The 18,627-nt window shown below is 42.3% G+C and overlaps 1 protein-coding gene across 5 annotated transcripts in view; it reads right to left on the minus strand.

Moving 5' to 3' along the window:
- PTPRM (protein tyrosine phosphatase receptor type M) overlaps positions 1–18,627 on the minus strand; it is a 995,286-nt gene that overhangs the window by 158,336 nt on the left and 818,323 nt on the right. For all 5 annotated transcript variants that reach the window (XM_068237197.1, XM_068237198.1, XM_068237195.1 and 2 more), the window contains 2 exons: positions 12,217–12,304; positions 5,121–5,197 (listed from right to left, as the gene is read on the minus strand). In XM_068237197.1, coding sequence (XP_068093298.1) covers positions 5,121–5,197; positions 12,217–12,304 — 165 coding nt within the window. The remainder of the gene's footprint in view (positions 1–5,120; positions 5,198–12,216; positions 12,305–18,627) is intronic.

The following is an 18,627-nucleotide window of genomic DNA, read 5'->3' on the forward strand; positions in this document are numbered from 1 at the left end:
TTAGCTGTAAGAAAAAAAATGTTTTTTCTTTAAATGTTATTATGGTGTTGCTTATCTTTTAGAGCAGAGAGGAAGTTCTGAGTTCACGTCCGCTTTAAAGCAAACCTTAACTAAACAGTCAATCCCAATGATATACTGTACCAATAGGTCCTTTATTCATCTGCATGTTCACTTGTGCCTCAGTATACGGTTTCTAGAACCATGTAGTGATAAGCTATGCTTTGGCATTTGGCAAGTACTGCCAGTAAAACTTGTCATGGGTGTGTGTAATGTAACAAGCTGCATGTTAGCCCTGTGAGTCTCACAATGACGGCATTAATGGCTGTGCTGACATGATAATCATGGCCATCCACACCCTATATATGCTGCTTATGGGTGGACTTCCCTGTAAACGTCCCAGTGGTGAGAACCTGTGTGTCACAGTAGTGCACAGCTGGGCAAAGGAATTCTGATTTTCAGAAGTTCAGCTCCAATCTTAATGCTTAGAATTTATATTAATATGACAGCTGTGAGAGTTTTAATAGCAAACATTTTTCAGCTTGATTACAATGTGCTTTCAAGTAAAACAGGCAATAGGAGGTACGGGTGTCAAAGGCTTCTGCCAGTCCATTGATTAGTGGAGGTGTTAAAAGTAAGTAACAAAACCTCCTGCGCCGTGTAGCAAATTATTCCTGCAAAATTTGGGTGGACTCATAGCATATGTACTCCTAACAGAAGTGCGACCCCTTTATGCACTCTCACGTCCTGCATGAACATGAAAATGAATGCACGTGCACAAAGGACACATTTTAGTGTGAACATTTGTGTGCCGTTGGGGAAGCTTCATTGTAGTGCAAATGTTTGTGCATTGAGTAGCATTTTCTAACCACAAACATTTGTGTTCATGTGCAACTACAGTCTCCATGATGTCCACAGACTTATTTATGGTCAGGTCTCGCAACAGCTTTGGGCCCAGTTCTGTCTTTGACTGGTAATCGGTTGTTAGATCACATATTTTGACCCAGCCAGTTTCTTTACTTTCTCTCCCTCAACCTTTGCTAGCATTCTCATTTGCAAACCTCTGCTGCCTTTCCTGACCTGGACTTATGTCTTCAACTACATCTGTCAGCTGCCTGTCCAAACTTAGGCTAGTTCTCTGACTACTCTAATGCTGCATACACACGTGGCACCCGCATGTTGCGACGACAGGTCCCCCGTGTGTATGAGGCGTGCGCCACGAACCGTCGCTAGTCAGAGCTGTCTCCAGGCGATTGACGTGGTCAATCGCCGGCAACAGCTGTCGCCGCAACTGTCGCTATTCCGCCACGCGTACTGAGTGTGTATGCGGACTAGCGACAGCAACCCATACACCATGCACGGAGCTTCCGGCAGGGGGGAGGAACCTTCGGTGACAGCTTTCGCCGTATCTCTGTCCCTCTGTGCGCCGTGTGTACGGCTGCTGCACAGAGGGACCTGGCGACGAACTGTCGCTGCTTTTTTTTTTTCCTTTTTTGGTCTCTTGTGAGACATTTGTGCCTCGTGTGTATGAGGCTCAACTCAGGATATCAGCCTGTTCACCTGTTACAACCAGCACCTGGGAGGCTCTGCTCTTTCTTTCTCAAGTGGGGCTGTACAGGGGGAAATGACCTGGTGGCTACTAGGCAGCAAGGTAGTCTGTTGGCCACTCAGGGTGGTGGCCCAACATCCCTTGTGAAGCACTATGGTGAAGATCTGTAGCCACCGTCGATGACGATCTGTAGCCACTGTTGGTAAACCAGGTTACTGGTGACAAAATGCTTTTAAATTGTTGAAACTACTTGAGCACTATTGACTCCCTGGAACTTCATTCCCGTGATTTGCTGAAGTAAATGCGTCACAGTGAAGCCACAATAGAAGTGGATTGCACATTTTTGCTAATTCAAGAAAGTAAAAAGCACGGTTTTGTAAACCTATTAAGCATAATATGCAGGGCACTTTCTTAACTCATGTCCCATATTTTCAAGTTTCCCCGCAGTTTCCCTTCAACCAGGTTCATGGCTTGTTTACTGCAATTATTTTTTTTTATGTTTACTTTATTTTAATCACTCATAGGAAAGGCCTTTAAAAGCAGTAATGAACTTTCCTTCATTTTCATGTTGCAAACAAGTTTATTTTAATGTTGTTGTCCTTGGATATAGAAGCAGATAAGCTTGGAAGAGCATTCAACAAAACTGTATTGACACAACAAATCAGATGAGAATAAACAAAATGTTCATAGCAGATAATGTTGCCAAAAGTAAAATTCACCTTCAAACTTCCTTGGTGTGTTAGGGGACTTTATAGCTGAGCAGTTCTTAAAGCTGTCCACAGACTTTAGATATCAGTTGGACATGTATCCAGGATCTGGCTGATAAAGCTCTCTTTCCATGAATATATCCAGTTATATTGTGCTTGTAGCCATTTAGGGCTCTTTTCCATCTGCGCTATTTTAGCTTTTGGAAACGTTTTTGGAAATGCAGTGCAATGCACGGTTGCAGGGAGAGGCATAGACTGCACTGTCTGATGTTTCCACACATGTGTTGCGAATCACCGCTAAATCACAATGCATAGTTCCATGCATTTTGGCGTGTTTGGGCAGTGATCCCATTCATTATAAATGAATGGGATCGCAAGCGCATCTGGGAGAATTGCCATGCAACACAGAGCCATGCATCACCACAGCCACCTGCGTCGCAAGTAGAAACCAGCACTAAGAGGGACACATTATTAACTTTTCTCAGGGAAATACAATTATTATCATCCAGTGCGAGATCAGTGGGGGATCAGTGGCCCATAGATATGCAACATATTGAGCAGAACAATGCTTGTGGTTTAATCAATGCTCTAAAGATTACTATTGAAATTGAGAATTTTATGGATGGAAGGAATCTATCACAATCTAATTGAATTGCCACTGGGTGTGAAGCATGCAGGTGGGGCATGTTTTGATCCACATGAAGATTGATTGCTAATGCCAATATGTACAGAGGCTGCTTACTGTGGTCTCCATCTCTGAACTGTATTGCTATAGAGTCTGTCTACTACCAATTGAAGAAGACCTGCTGTTCAGGAAATGCGTATGGGAAAACCGTAGGTTGACTGTGAGTACCACCCCTTCCCCCAATGAACAATGAGCATTGCCCAGGGCTTCAAGCTGCAGCGGAGACAACCTACCCACTTTGGTATGGCTCACAACTATATTCTTGTCCCGGATACACAAGTTATAGATGAGTATACACCTCACACAGTTTCTGGTATTATCTCTACTGTGATGTAATTGATGGTGATGATTTATCTTGCATGGGGGATCCATCAGCATATTGCCACAATCTGATTATTTAACCATTGTGTCTCAGCATTTATATTTGCAATATTTGAGCTGAACTTTCCTGTGGTTGCACCTGGGCTGTTGTATGGCTTTTAAGCCACCAGCAAGCAATAAAATACTCAGAATACTTTTTGTACTTTTTGAATTGCACAATGCTGAAAAGTTATTTTAAATAGAATATGAAAAATTATCTCCTAGGAGAAAACTTAGGAGAACAAGTTATTTGAATAAGGGTCTTTGTGTCTATACCAATATATGTATGTAAAAACACAATGGCCTCAATTCACTAAGCTTTATCAAACACTTTATCAAGTGTTTTATAATTTACCTTGTGGGTAAAATCTAATTTTGAATTCACTAAGGTGTTATAGATTTATTGAATGTTTCAGTGATAAAACATTCAATAAATCTATAACACCTTAGTAAATTCAAAGGAGGTAAATTATCAACCGTTTGATAAAGTGTTTCATAAAGCTTAATGAATTGAGGCCATTGTGTCAGCTGTGACAATAATTTACATATTTTATGGTTCTGTGGCTTAGCTCCGGGCCTTACACACATCCACACAGTGTGATGCTGACTGTAACGTATGGAAATTAGCATAGGAACAGTTGGGACCATGCAGCAGCCTGATAAACATTACCATATGTAACTGCTACAGTTGGCACCTTTCAGTGCTGGCTACATCTACTGATCATCACAGTTTTTGTGTTTGTTTTTTTATAAGCCTTGGTGTCACTTAAAGTACCCCTGAACCGAGGGTTTAGGTTTTTTATCTGTGGTGCTGTGACATATGTCACATCACTATCTCACCCTCCAGCATCCTGGCCTTAAAGAGAACCCGAGGTGGGTTTGAAGAATATTATCTGCATACAGAGGCTGGATCTGCCTATACAGCCCAGCCTCTGTTGCTATCCCAAACCCCCCTAAGGTCCCCCTGCACTCTGCAATCCCTCATAAATCACAGCCACGCTGCTGACAAACAGCTTGTCAGAGCTGGCTGTGTTTATCTCTATACTGTCAGTCTGCTGCTCTCCCCGCCTCCTGCAGAACTCCAGTCCCGTCTGCATCCATTCCCTCCCTGCTGATTAGAGGGAAGGGACGGGGGCAGGGACCGGAGCTATGCAGGAGGCGGGGGAGCAGCTGAGACTGACACTACAGATGTAAACACAGCCTCACAGCACGGCTGTGATTTATGAGGGATTGCAGAGTGCAGGGGGACCTTAGTGGGGTTTGGGATAGCAACAGAGGCTGGGCTGTATAGGCAGATCCAGCCTCTGTATGCAGATAACATTCTTTAAACACACCTCGGGTTCTCTTTAAATGGGCTAATTTGCTGATTTTAAGTCCCTTTAACATAAATACGTGTTGGTGGAGCAATGTTACTGACAAGTATGAACATTGAACAAAAGGTATTTCCACACTGTCAATACCCATTTACAGCCTGGTAGTCACGACGGCAGATTTACCTTTCTGACGCCAATTGGGCTAATCCATTATGTAGTGGGAGGCATCTGTAACTGCTGCTTGAGCTGCCATTAGTTTTCACCCCTGTGGCCAGCTCAGCTAGGATCTTTCCAACTTCTAATTGCACTGTAGTGCAGTTACTGTGCTCAGTGCAGCCGGAGTATAGCGCAGGACCGCACCGTATGGCTCTATGTTTATGCGCTGCCAGCCAAGGACTTCTTATACGAAGCATGGGAAGCATTATAAAGACAGGATTTCAGAATGCTTTCTATAAAGTACAGGCTATGAAGATCTTTTAAAATGCACTTAAAATATAAGGTGTACGTACATCAATATAGTTTCCATTGATATAGTCAGAGCTGGCTTCATCTTCAACACTCTGCAACCGTACTCTGGAATGGTCATCTGTAACAGATTCAAAGATTTCAGTATTAATTGATGACACAACCTTTCTATTTCTTCAAGAATTATAAGTTCATGCTCTTGGCAAATATTCATTGTTATGTTGCTCCTCATAACTAGTTCCTTCAGTTCACGGGACATAAACATGTGGCTCTTACACAGTATGTGCTTTGGTGAAGTTCCTGGAAGCTTCTACAAAAAAAAAAATCACTAAGAAAAAAACGCGGGGAAGTATAATATTAATTGTGCTACAGAAATAAAACCTCAGTTGAAAAAAAAATTACTAATACCCAACAATCCCCATATAGACTCATCTAACCGTAGAAAAGGAGTACTGATCCAAACTGAATAACTTGCTCTCCATTGTCCCTTCTGGTGACGGATGTGGCCCAAACCGTGCTCTACCTAACAATCAAAGGTCAGGAAAAGAGGTGGCTACCGGTCACGTGACTTCAACTTGGAAAGTAGTAAACATGTACTTTCAAACTTTTGTTGCAACTAGTGTTAGAAGAGGAAGGGGAATTTCAATTTAATAATAATAAAAAAAATGATATGGTGTTTTAAGGCATCCCAGCTGTTCATTTAGATCTACCTGACTCTTCCTAATCTCTGCTTGCCACCTCTATATAAGTCTAGGCAGGGTGCATGCACGGTACAGGGATTCTGGAGAAAATGCTTTCAAAAGGTAATGTATGTGCAAATGCTTCCGTCAAAAATAGATAGAAACTAAGACCAGAAAGACGTTTGATGAACAGTTCTCAAAGGACTGGAGGGTAAAAGGAAATAGGCAAATGATGTGTGTTGGCATAGATAATCTTTCACTGACTATACCGTAGAAGCTAAAAAGTAAAACTAAATGTATTATTTAATATTCTGCAATGGCGTCAGCCTAATAAAAAATGATGCATTTAAAAAAAAAGAAATACGCACAAGATATTTAACCAGCAATTTTTGAAGTGAACTCAAGGGGAAAGTAATATGAAGGCTGCCATATCTGTTTCCTTTTAAGCAATACCAGTTGCCTGGCTGCCCTGCTGATCTTCTACCTCTAATACTTTCAGCCATAGTCCCTGAACAAGCATGCAGCAGATCAGGGGCTTGATTCACAAAGCGGTGCTAACCTACTTAGCACATCTAAAGTCTTTAGACGTGCTAACCAGGGTGCTAAGTAGGTTAGCACCGGATCTCTCAATCAGATCGCGCGCTAACTTTGCGTGCGTAAAACTTTATGCGCGCAAAGTCTTATGCACGCTAAGTCCCATAGGCTTTAATGGGCACTTCGCACGGAGCGCCCTGCGCAGTGCGCGCGTAAAGTTTTACGCGCATAAAGTTTTGCGCGCGTAAAGTTTTATGCGCGAAAACTCTATTAGACGTGCTAAGGGGGTTTTCACAGGCGTGCTAACAGTTAGCACCGCTTTGTGAATCAAGCCCCAGGTGTTTCTGACAATATTGACAGATACGACAAGATTACTTGCATGCTTGTTTCAGGTGTGTGATTCAGACACTATTGCAGCCAAATAGATCAGCCTGGCTGCCAGGCAACTAGTATTGTTTAAAAGGAAATAATAGGAAAAAAACTTGCGTTTTCTATTTTAGGTGTGAATGAGGCCTCACTGCACAAATATTATTATACAGCAATAACCAGAACCATAAAAGCAAAGTTAGCAATAGATACAATACTTAAAGGAAACCTAAACCATTACGATTTAATTGAAGTAATTACCTTTGTTAATATGAAACCATTTTTTAATCATGCTTTTCTACTTTTCTCCTCTCCTCAGCCTTTTTTTATGTTGTATTGCCGAAGCTGTCTTTTCTAACTGTCCCTAATATGGCGCCGCAGCCACTCTGGAAATGAAAACAGAGCGGGAATTCCCTTTCCTCTGCACAAGCGTCCTGTAGTCGTCACGCGTCCGTCCTGCCCCTCTATGCACAGCGTGCGCATGATCAAAATTGACAGGGGGCCAACTTTGTTTACTCCAGAACGAACTCTGCATGGCGGGCAGAAGGAAGCGTGTAATGATCAGCCGTGCATTGATACTGCGATCACGTGAACTTGCTAGAGGTGACGTGCGCGCAGGAAAAACAGACACAAATCGGCGCATAGACCCAGGAAGGTCTTTGCGAAAGTCAGTGACTGGCTCTTCGACTGGCCAGTCGATGAGAAATGCTGAGGGGGCACCAGAGGGGGATAGCAAGGACAGGACACAAAATAAAGGAGCAGACACTAAAGTAAGTGCCTGATTAACTTAGAAAATAAATGTATTGTGATTATTTTGGGGACAAAGATTGGTTTAGGTTTCCTTTAAAGTGTCCCTTTACTATGTACATTTCACAAAGCATACAATATCACCCTTCTAAAGTGTTCAAGTCCAGCATTGTTCCTTGCACAGCGGGAAACATGGCAGCGCTTTCAAATAAAACTTATACCTGAATGATTTATGTGCATTGATGTGCGGACCCCAACAACTGGACTACATCACACACCTAGCACTCACTACAGGCAAAAGGGGGGTGAACTTATAACTGAATGATTTATCTGCATTGATGTGCAGAGCCCCACTGGACTGCATTACACACCCAGCACTCACTACATGCAAAGGAGGGGGTTAGCTTACCTAATACTAATCTAGCGATAGAAACATAATATTCCTCGTGCTGCTAGTCATACTTTCAAAATATTTAGATTAGAATTAGCACATCATTTGCATCTGTTTTGCATTCAAAGCATGTATTTAGTTCCAGAGGAGCTTTGCATTGCCTCTGTAGGCTTGCAGTTCGGATGCATCCTTCAGCGCTGTCATTTATCTGTCAGCATTGTTCCTTATATAGCTGTGTAGCTTCAACTGCAGAGACTGTGTCTGTCTTCTAAGCCAGATAATATGTAAACATTTTTGGCCACAGTACATTTCACAAATCTGAGGCTTAAGAGTTAATACACAAATGAAAGGGATGAGCATTGAAAGAAGTTACATCGTTTGCTTTAAACATGGTCTGGATAACTTTAGAAAGAAATTAGCAAACTTAAATCTTCACATAATCCCAAAAGGTCTGCTGAATTAAATTAAAATGGGTTTTGGCCAGTTGCTCTGAGCTACCTGGTTTTGCTCATTGTAATAAATTAGTTTTCTTCCTGATGGCACAGCTCCTCATTGTGTATCCCGCTTACATGGAGATAAGATACAACCTAGTTCCCAATGCACCACAGGCCTTAATTAAGCTCTAGTATCAAAAAGTCAAAGGCACCAGCAAGTGACAATCAGCGTGGTATAATGCTGAATCCTACATGTATATGTGTAACATCACTGGTATGTAAATACTTATCCACCTCCACAGACTGCAGAAATGTTTTAAAGGGCCGATGGAGCATCAGCAAGGGTTTAATGTCACCAGCACTCAATCTACTTCTACATTCAAAATGTAGCCTGTTTACTGTAATAAAGGGCTGTTATCTAGTAAATATATATTTCCTCTGTACTATCCTTGTCACTCACAAAGCATGCAGCTTGGAACTCAGGCAAAGAAATACTACACTTTGCATTTCAGTGATTGCCACTTCTTATTGCTGTAGGTAATGCCATGCCCACTCTCCCTATAATAATGATGAGCAAAACATTATCTGATTATGTTAACTGGCCCCACCCAGGAGTCTTAAATTTGGATTTTCAAATCACAGCTTCTAGCAGCAGTTCCAGTTCATCAGCAAATTATTTTACTTATTCTATGATTTGGAAGCCCCCAAGTACCCCCTCCCCTTACCCTGTGAAGCTGAAGAGCTTATAAAGAGAAAAAATAACTAATCACCCCTCACAAACACACAAATTCACCCAAATTGACTCTGCCCATGTCATTTTAAATTTTACTGTAAGGATTGAGCAGGGTCAAATTTATACTCTCCAGCGCCCAAGGATCGCTGTCACCAACTGCCCCCCTCCCTCCCCAATTCTGTCCAACACCCTGACTAGTGATACCCTGTGGTACAAAAATGCAAATAATTGAATGAGATGCATATTACCAATTTAAGGCTTATCTCTAATGAGTTTATAGTCTTCTTAGTGATGTTTAAGTGTGGATTCTTTCCCAATCTTTGAGTTTTTCCCAATCGATGTACCCTAACCTGCTCAAAAACACCCCATACTTCCCACCTTAGAGTTGTCAAATTCAAGACTCACATGATTGCTCCTCTGACCTGGTCTGCTAGTCCCATCTCTCACAAGCTTGGGGATCTGACTGCTCAGATACCGTACCTTCCCCTGGCCAAAGCCCCCTAATCGGTTTCTAATCTAGATGTGTCAGAAAACCTTATTTATTACGCTTCTCATAGATATCAGCTGGAGGTATGATGGATGGCAGGTCAGTGTTAAAGGGAAGGCAACTGTGATGATGTGCTGGCCCACTTCCAGAAGACATTGGGACTCAGGTCCAAAGAGCACTGTGATATCACTATGGGTCTTTGCAGGTGATATGAGGGGTTTTGCAGGTGAGAGGGGCATATTTGTTGGGGAGGAGAAATGCAGTTGGTCAGGAAAATAAAAATCTTGGCTGTCTGATTTAATGGGAGTTCCACAGTCAGTAGACTTATTATGACCTGCTGCATCTTCTTTGTCCTGAGAGGTAAAAAACATTAAGACTTAAAGTGAACCTCCAGACTAAAAATCTACTCAGCAGCACTGAACAGGCTTGGTGTTTCTTTAACAGTTTCACAGCATTAGAATTTTGTTTTTCTTACCCAAGCCTAATTTTTAGCTGCACAGAAGCTAAGCTCCACTCCATCAAAGAAATCTGCCCGGGCATTTTTCTCCTGATGCTGTGCAAAGCATGATGGGATTTCTGATGTTGTTGTTCTCGTTCTGCTGTTTTGGCACAAATTAGTTTTTTTAAATTCAGAATTTGAGATTTGAAGCCTAGCGCGCACAGCTGGGAGGGGTGATCAGGACACAAGACAGTTGGAACTGTGTCTCATGCTCCCTGTCACCTCCTTTCAACTAAAAAGATGGCTGCTCCATGAAATCACAAACATTTGCCTGTTCTTTTAAAACAGGGTGGGTAAGAGATTATATTACCTATCTATTTTAATTAACATAACTAATGTAACTTAATGACAGTATGTTTGTTTAGGGTGAAGTTTCTCTTTAAATTAACTTTGTGTATGTTATTAAAGTTATATTACAAGAGATGTCCAGAAACACCTTACTGATGTAAAATTGTAGACCCTTAAAAGGGCCTATTAGCCCCTTCTGTCCCTAAATACTAGTCAGATTCTTTGGCTAGTCGGTGAGCCTTTGGAACTAAATGGACTTCTGATTGGTTACCTGAGTTACAAAAAAGATGTTTGTCAAGATAATTCTTTGGTCTAGTAGTACCCTTGTTGCCATCAGGGAGGCCATTTAGAGGACTGTTCGCAGGTCCAGCCATGATGTATAAAAAGGTGCTAAATGGTGTATGATGGTGCCTACTTTGGGTGACATCTTTGGGTTGCTACATGCATAGAAATAGACATGGCATGCACGATGGGTAGCCTATTTAATGCATGATCTTAGATGGCAAAAATAGCAGCCACCCATACAAACATTTTCAAAAACTTGAAAAAACACATTTTTGATGCAAAATTAAAATTGGCAAAAACATAAATCATGCCTAATCGTGATTTAACTGAATGTCTTGGGGTATCTTTCAAATGCAATAGGGCAGCATGGTGCATATTGGTTAGCACTTTTGTCTTGCAGCTGTGTCCCCAGTTCGAATCCCAGCCAGGGCCCTATCTGCAGGGAGTTTGTATGTCCTCCCAGTGTCTGTGTGGGTTTCCTCTCGCATCCCAAAAACATACAGATAAATTAATTTGCTTCCATCTAAATTGGCCCTAGACTACAATACATACACTACACGGTATAGACATATGACTATGGTAGGTAGGGATTAGATTGTGAGCCCCTCTGAGGGACAGTTAAGTGACAAGACAATGTACTCTGTACAGCGCTGCGGAAAATGTCAGTGCTATATAAATATTAAATAATAATGCACTGAGCACGATCATGCCAGTAACGTGCTAAATTTGACTGTTCAATAGGCAGCTTATAGTTAGGATATTTAAAATACTGAGCTAATTTTTATTGTTTAGAAGGAAGTGAGATAACACATTTATCATGAAACTACTTCCACTTTTACAGCACAATCTGGATCGTTTGAGAAGGATCAGGCTACCCAACCTGCTGAGCTGAGCAGCCACATCTTTTAGTGTATGAGTAATGAAAAAGTAGCAATTATCATGAACATTTTAATTACTAGTAATGCTTATAGCTCTTCTGGTGGTACCAAAACATAAACAGAAAACAAATTAGTAATTGTTTTACTTAAAATCTTTCAGAAGATGCAAACATTTACTTAGCTAGCTAACATCAATAAGCTCCCAATTAATAAAGTAATATAGTTTTGCTGTCTCTGCCTGTTCAGCACACAAACTTCTTGCCGAGATGTAGTTTTTACTCCTGGTGAAAACATTATAACCTTAAAAGAGGAAATTGATTCTAACAAGCGATCTTGCACATAATTGTCTTTACGGCAGGACGTTTTTAAATATATGCCTGCTCTTTGGGCTCAGATGATTTATTTAACAGGCACCAAATTTGTAACCTTTTCTTCTAAATGATCTACGGATGTTTCACATTTGTAAAGGTTATAAATTTGCCTGTGTAATGAATTCTTTAATTTCAGGCTGAAATCTCTCTGAGACAAAAACCTGTAACCTAAGATAAATGGGTGCATAATTATCTGGTGCTTGTGACCTGCAGGCACGGGAAAATTAACAAAAAACGAGTTCTAACCTGAGTCTGGGTCTGCAAGGGTTAATAGATATATTTAATTTGTGAGTTTCGGTATTCATTAGGCAAACATAACATTACTCACGGGCTTAAAATATAATTGTCGTCCAGATGCATGCTGGGTAGAATTTCTGGTCAATTTTATCAGCGCAGCCACTGTAAAGGAATTGTATGCTCTGCCACTATCATACTGTCAACACTTACATGCTATGATATTCCCATATCTGTTCTTCATTCTGTTCTCGTCTTTCTTTGCTGACTCCCACGGTGCTGTCTGTCCTTCAAAGAAGCTCTAGAAAAAAAAAGTCACAAAACATTATGTCACATACGGGGAGGAAAAACAAATCTACACTCCTGGATTAGAAGCAGAACTGCAGCAATAAGTTCTTAATAAGACAAGAAAAAAGTGCCAGCATGACTGTAGTAACAAAAATGATCGCCTCAGTTGTTCACAAGATGATTTAATTATCTGGGGATCCAACTGAACAATCATGTCTGCTTCATTTGTGCAGTGCACAAGGTACAATTTATGTTGTCAGTATCACATATGCCTTTCAAAAGAAATGCCACCCATGCTTCCTCTTTCGATAATGAGCCAAGAATATCTATAATGGGTATATAAATGGAGACTCACAAAACAGACTAAGCTTGTAAGATGTGTAAGTGTTAGTCACGGTGATAAAGAAAACCTGTACATTTACAGGCGCAATCCACAGGTATCATGATTTGCTTTCAGAATTACCTACCATGTGGATGCAGTACAGAAAACATTACTCAGACATTCTGTAAACACATAGTAAGTAGGATGATTCAAGGTGCAGAATACTAAGAGACAACAACACAAAATAAAGAACATCATACAGTATACTCTTCTGAGAAATGTCCATAAAACTGGGTGAAGAACTTGGCAAGCTTCTTTCTGGTGGTCAGAGAGTTTTCCCGTAGGGGACACATAAGGCAATGAAGTCTCAACAGATAAAAGTAGACTGGTGAATATGCTTTGGTGCATATATCACACAGAAAAAAGGACTCTGATATTTAAATCTCAGCTACAGAAATTTGGCTGGATTTGATTTTACACGGAGAGAGGTTTTCCATTTGGCAATCCATTGGTCTCTGAACTGGAACAGATATTTACTTTGTTAAAATTGAAGGCTAAAGAGCTATAGAAGAATGGTACAGTTTACATAAGATGCAGCCACTGTCATCATAGGAAATGTTAGGCAGATTTCTAAAGTAAAGAGTACTACTACGTATGCAGTTGCTTGATAAGTAGAAGATACATAGCTCCGATGCAGTAAGTGACACGTCTAGTAGAAATGCCCCTTGTTGTACTTTAGTGTCTCACAAACCAAGCAGCATGTTGCAGTGATGAGACATAAGACTCTCAGAGATGAGAGTAATGATGCTGTCTTCTCCAGCCACACAAATTAAATAGCCCCGTATAACATACGAGCTGAAGAGTCCCATTGTGGTTGAGGCAGGGAAATGTACCGGTAATAGAAACATGTGATTATCAGCCATTTAAGTGGACATTTAAATAACCCATTCAGACCATGTTTCTCTGTGACACAGTATCATCATGATTCTGAGGATTTGATTCTTGATTTTTGATGAGCAGGACCCAGCCCATAATGGACACTTTCCTATACAAAGTGGGGACAGGAGATTTAAGAGAGCCACATTGGTTTAGTGGTAGTTTCATACTACGTTTCTTGACAGTAGTGAAATAAAGCTAGGAGTGGCATATCAGGATCAGCATGCCTTTATCACAGCATTTGGGGTTATGCATGTGGCATATGATCTAGCTGGCCAGCAGTTTATATTGGAAGACCTCCCTCTGCCCCAGAGGCCATACTGTTTTTTTATTCAAGTTCACCTATTTGCAAATAATAAAGTTTGTTAATTACTTTGGCCTCCTGGACATACTAGCTACGCCCAGGAGGCCATGTGCGCGTCCGCGCGCTCCCGGCCGCGGTTTGTTAGCCTGGCAATCAGTGAATCGGGCTATGGTGCCCGATCCCTGATTCCTCTCCCCCGCTGAAAAAGCGACAGCTTCTCTCGGAAGCTTCATTTTTTCTGGCTGCAACGTACCCCATGCGTCGCTCTAAACATGTGTTACGCTTAGAGTGACATCATGTAAACAAACTCATGGCCACCATCTTGTGGCCAAAAAGTAAAACTACAACTAAAAGTGAAAAAAATAAAACTCAAGAAACATTTACATTATAAAACTATGGTTTACATCCCACCCTCCCAAAAATACCCAAATAAAATGTTTAATACAAAAAAAACCCAAAAAACATTACAATAAAATAAAAAACCATTAAATATTTACCTAAGGGTCTAAACTTTTTAAATATCAATGTAAAGATAAAATATTTCTATTTTTTTTTTTTAACCACTTGAGGACCCACCCTTTACCCCCCCTTAAGGACCAGCGCTGGTTTGAGTGATCTGTGCTGGGTGGGCTCTGCAGCCCCCAGCACAGATCAGGGTGCAGGCAGGGAGATCAGATTGCCCCCCTTTTTTCCCCCCTATGGGGATGATGTGCTGGGGGGGTTTGATCTCTCCTGCCTGCTGTGGGTGGCGGGGGGGGCACCTCAAAGCCCCCCTCCGCGGCGAAATCCTCCCCCTCCCTCTCCTACCTGGCCCCCTCCTGGAGATCCGGCTGCACAGGACGCTATCCGTCCTGTGCAGCCAGTGACAGGCTGTCTCCTGTCACATGGCGGCGATCCCTGGCCGCTGATTGGCCGGGGATCGCCGATCTGCCTTACGGCGCTGCTGCGCAGCAGCGCCGTACAAATGTAAACAAAGCGGATTATTTCCGCTTGTGTTTACATCTAGCCTGCGAGCCGCCATCGGCGGCCCGCAGGCTATTCACGGAGCCCCCCGCCGTGATTTGACAGGAAGCAGCCGCTCGTACGAGCGGCTGCTTCCTGATTAATTAGGCTGCAGCTGGCGACGCAGTACTGCGTCGCTGGTCCTGCAGCTGCCACTTTGCCGACGCACGTTATGAGTGTGCGGTCGGCAAGTGGTTAAACTTGTAAATAGTGATAGATGCAAAACGGAAAAAATGCACCTTTATTTCCAAATAAAATATTGTCGCCATACATTGTGATAGGGACATCATTTTAATGGTGTAATAACCGGGACATATGGGCAAATACAATACGTGAGTTTTAATTATGGAGGCATGTATTATTTTAAAACTATAATGGCTGAAAACTGAGAAATAATGATTTTTTTCCGTTTTTTTCTTATTCTTCCTGTTAAAATGCATTTACAGTAAAGTGGCTCTTAGCAAAATGTACCCCCCAAAGAAAGCCTAATTGGTGGCGGAAAAAACAAGATATAGATCAGTTCATTGTGATAAGTAGTGATACAATTATAGGCTAATGAATGGCAGGTGAAAATTGCTCAGATGCATAAAGTGAAAACGACTGAAGGCTGAAGTGGTTAAACAACCTCGAATGCTGGGAACACATAATGCAATTTCCTGTCCAATCGATGGGTAATGTGACAGGAAGTTGTATCATGTGCACATGACCAAACTGCTCCCGATAGATAAAGGAATCGACTTTGCAAAATCAACTCTTTATCAATCAGAAACAGGTCGCACAGGTCAGAAATAGGCATCCGATTTTCGTCGATCGGACCAGAACTTGCCTTGTGTGTTCCCAGCATGAGAACAACTGTCTGCATTGCAGTATTTGCATATAATGTGATGGCAGCTCTCCTGTGGAGCCACTGCATGGAGTTACCGTATGTGTCTATTGGAGGAGTATCCTTTTTTACAGATCATAAGCCCTACAGGTTATGTATACTAGTAGTGTTGGTGTTCACATTTGGCACCTCGTAGTTCGGAACCTGAACCCACACATTTCAGCACCAAACAGCAGGACGGGGTGCATTTCATTTAACTTTGATAAGAAGAAAGTAGTATAAAAGTTAAATGAAATGTACCCCATCCTGCTGTTTGGTGAAATGGTGCTGAATGTGCGTGTTTGGGCTTTAAACCCTGTGGTGCCAAATTCCAATACCAGCACTTCTTTTTAGTATCTGTTTACTTATATTTTCTAACTTAATAGTATTATCCAATAAGTGTTATCATGTATTTTGTAGGTTTCTATTTACAATTTTTGTAAAAGTAAAAAAATAAATAGCTGTTGATGCAAGAAGTTTTAAATCAGGATGATACCATTTCTTGGTTCATTCCTACCAGACAGTTCCTCTTTAATCTGAATATACCTAACCACATTCTGTACTCTGTAGATACTAACATTCTCCTTGTTTAAAACTACTGTTCCTCATTGTTTCACATCTTAAGTGTGTACAGGTGTCCTCAATGTCCCTGGCCTACTCTTATGCTATCCACCAGGATAAATCACCCTGACTGGATAGCTTTTTGTTCATGTAAAAACAAGAAATGAAGCTTCCAAACGTAGAGGCAACCTCACATGGCTACATAATCCTACTATCAGTGGGCACAAATGGCTAATTCTGCTACCTGGGGTCACAGATGGCTACCTAATACTCCTATCTGTCAGCACACATAGATACCTAACGCCATCATCTGGAGGAACACACGTCTACATAGTGCTGCTATCTAAAAAAAGCATGGCTACTTAATACTGATATCTGAGGGCACAATGGCTATGTAATATTGATATATGGGGTGGACACATGGTTACGACTGATACATGGATAATATCGATAGCTAGGGGCCCAATTGCTACCTAATACTGCTGTCTGGGGGGCAGACATGGCTATCTGGATTCACATTGCTATTGGTCATAGCAATGTGGTCATATTATGTGTGGTCATATGGTCATATTGTTCGGACGTGTGTATGGGCCTTTACTTGGACGGTGTCTTGGCTGTGAGTATCCTCCCCCAACCAATACCACAATAGAAAAATAAGAAAAAATTGCAAAATTATTTCGTATTCCTCCCTCTGCTTCTTTTTCTTCTTTTCTGTGTGGGTAGACTATGATATAGCCAATGCTTCCCAGGTGAGTTTTACAGTCTGCTATCAACCTCGAGAGTGGGACCTACTGATAGATAAAAAAAGTGGAATCAGTGGGAGCTGTCCTGGAAATGAGGGGTGCAGGAGTTCCATAATGACCTCAGTTTTGCAGGAACATAAACACTGCCTTTGTTTTTATTAAGTCTACATAGCAATGATGATCTACCGTATTTTTCGCCGTATAAGACGCTCCGGAATATAAGACGCACCCAGGTTTAGAGGGCAAAATCCAGAGAAAAAAAAAATACTAAACCTGGTGCGTCCATATTCCAGGAGTGTCTTGTACATGTTACCCCTTAAATGGTAGCCTCCTGTTTACCTCAGGTGTCCTCCAGTCTGCCCAATGCCTCCTCCAGTCTGCCCCATGCATCCTGCAGTCTGCCCCATGCATCCTGCAGTCTGCCTCATGCCTCCTCCCGTCTGCCCCATGCCTCCTCCAGTCTGCATTATGCCTCCTCCAGTCTGCCCCATGCCTCCTCCAGTCTGCCCAATGCCTCCTCCAGTCTGCCCAATGCCTCATCCAGTCTACCCCATGCCTCCTCCAGTCTACCCCATGCCTCCTCCAGTCTACCCCATGCCTCCTCCAGTCTGCCCCATGCCTCCTCCAGTCTGCCCCATGCCTCCTCCAGTCTGCCCCATGCCTCCTCCAGTCTGCCCCATACCTCCTCCAGTCTGCCCCATGCCTCCTCCAGTCTGCCCAATGCCTCCTCCAGTCTGCATTATGCCTCCTCCAGTCTGCCCAATGCCTCATCCAGTCTGCCCAATGCCTCCTCCAGTCTGCCCAATGCCTCCTCCAGTCTGCCCAATGCCTCCTCCAGTCTGCCCAATGCCTCTTCCAGTCTACCCCATGCCTCCTCCAGTCTGCCCATGCCTCCTCCAGTCTACCCCATGCCTCCTCCAGTCTGCCCATGCCTCCTCCAGTCTACCCCATGCCTCCTCCCAATCTACCCCATGCCTCCTCCAGATTGCCCCATGCCTCCTCCCAGTCTGCCCCATGCCACCTACTGTCTGCCCCATCACCCCCTTCATCTACCAGTCCCCACTCAGGTCCTGTGTGCGTCCTCCTTTCTCCCCATGTCTCCTCCACCATGTCCCCCGCATGTCTGCGCTTCTGTGCCCGGCTGCCCCCGCAAGTCTACCTAACACTGCTACTACCTAAAGAGCACATCCTAGTGGCTGCAGCTCTGTTGCTTTGAGTCCGCCAGGAGAAAAGCGCAATATAAATGTTATTTGTCTTTTCTTGAAAGATTTAACCACTTCACTACCACATGTTTGTACCACTTCAAGACCAGAGCAATTTTCACATAATGCACCTCCCATTCATTCGCCAATAACTTTATGACTACTTAACACACTGAAACGATCTATATATTTTTTTTGCGGGACAAACTAGGCTTTCTTTGGGCAATACTTTTTGCTAAGAATTATTTTATTATATATGCATTTTACAGGGAAGAAGAGGAGAACAATTGCAAAAATGTATTATTTCTTAGTTTTCAGCCATTGTAGTTTAAAAAAAAAAGTGCTATTGTAGGTAAACCAGTCACATTTTTTTTGCCCATTTGTCCCGTTTATTACAACACCTA

The sequence above is a fragment of the Hyperolius riggenbachi genome, chromosome 5 (genome assembly GCF_040937935.1).
Source record: "Hyperolius riggenbachi isolate aHypRig1 chromosome 5, aHypRig1.pri, whole genome shotgun sequence".
Taxonomy (NCBI): domain Eukaryota; kingdom Metazoa; phylum Chordata; class Amphibia; order Anura; family Hyperoliidae; genus Hyperolius; species Hyperolius riggenbachi.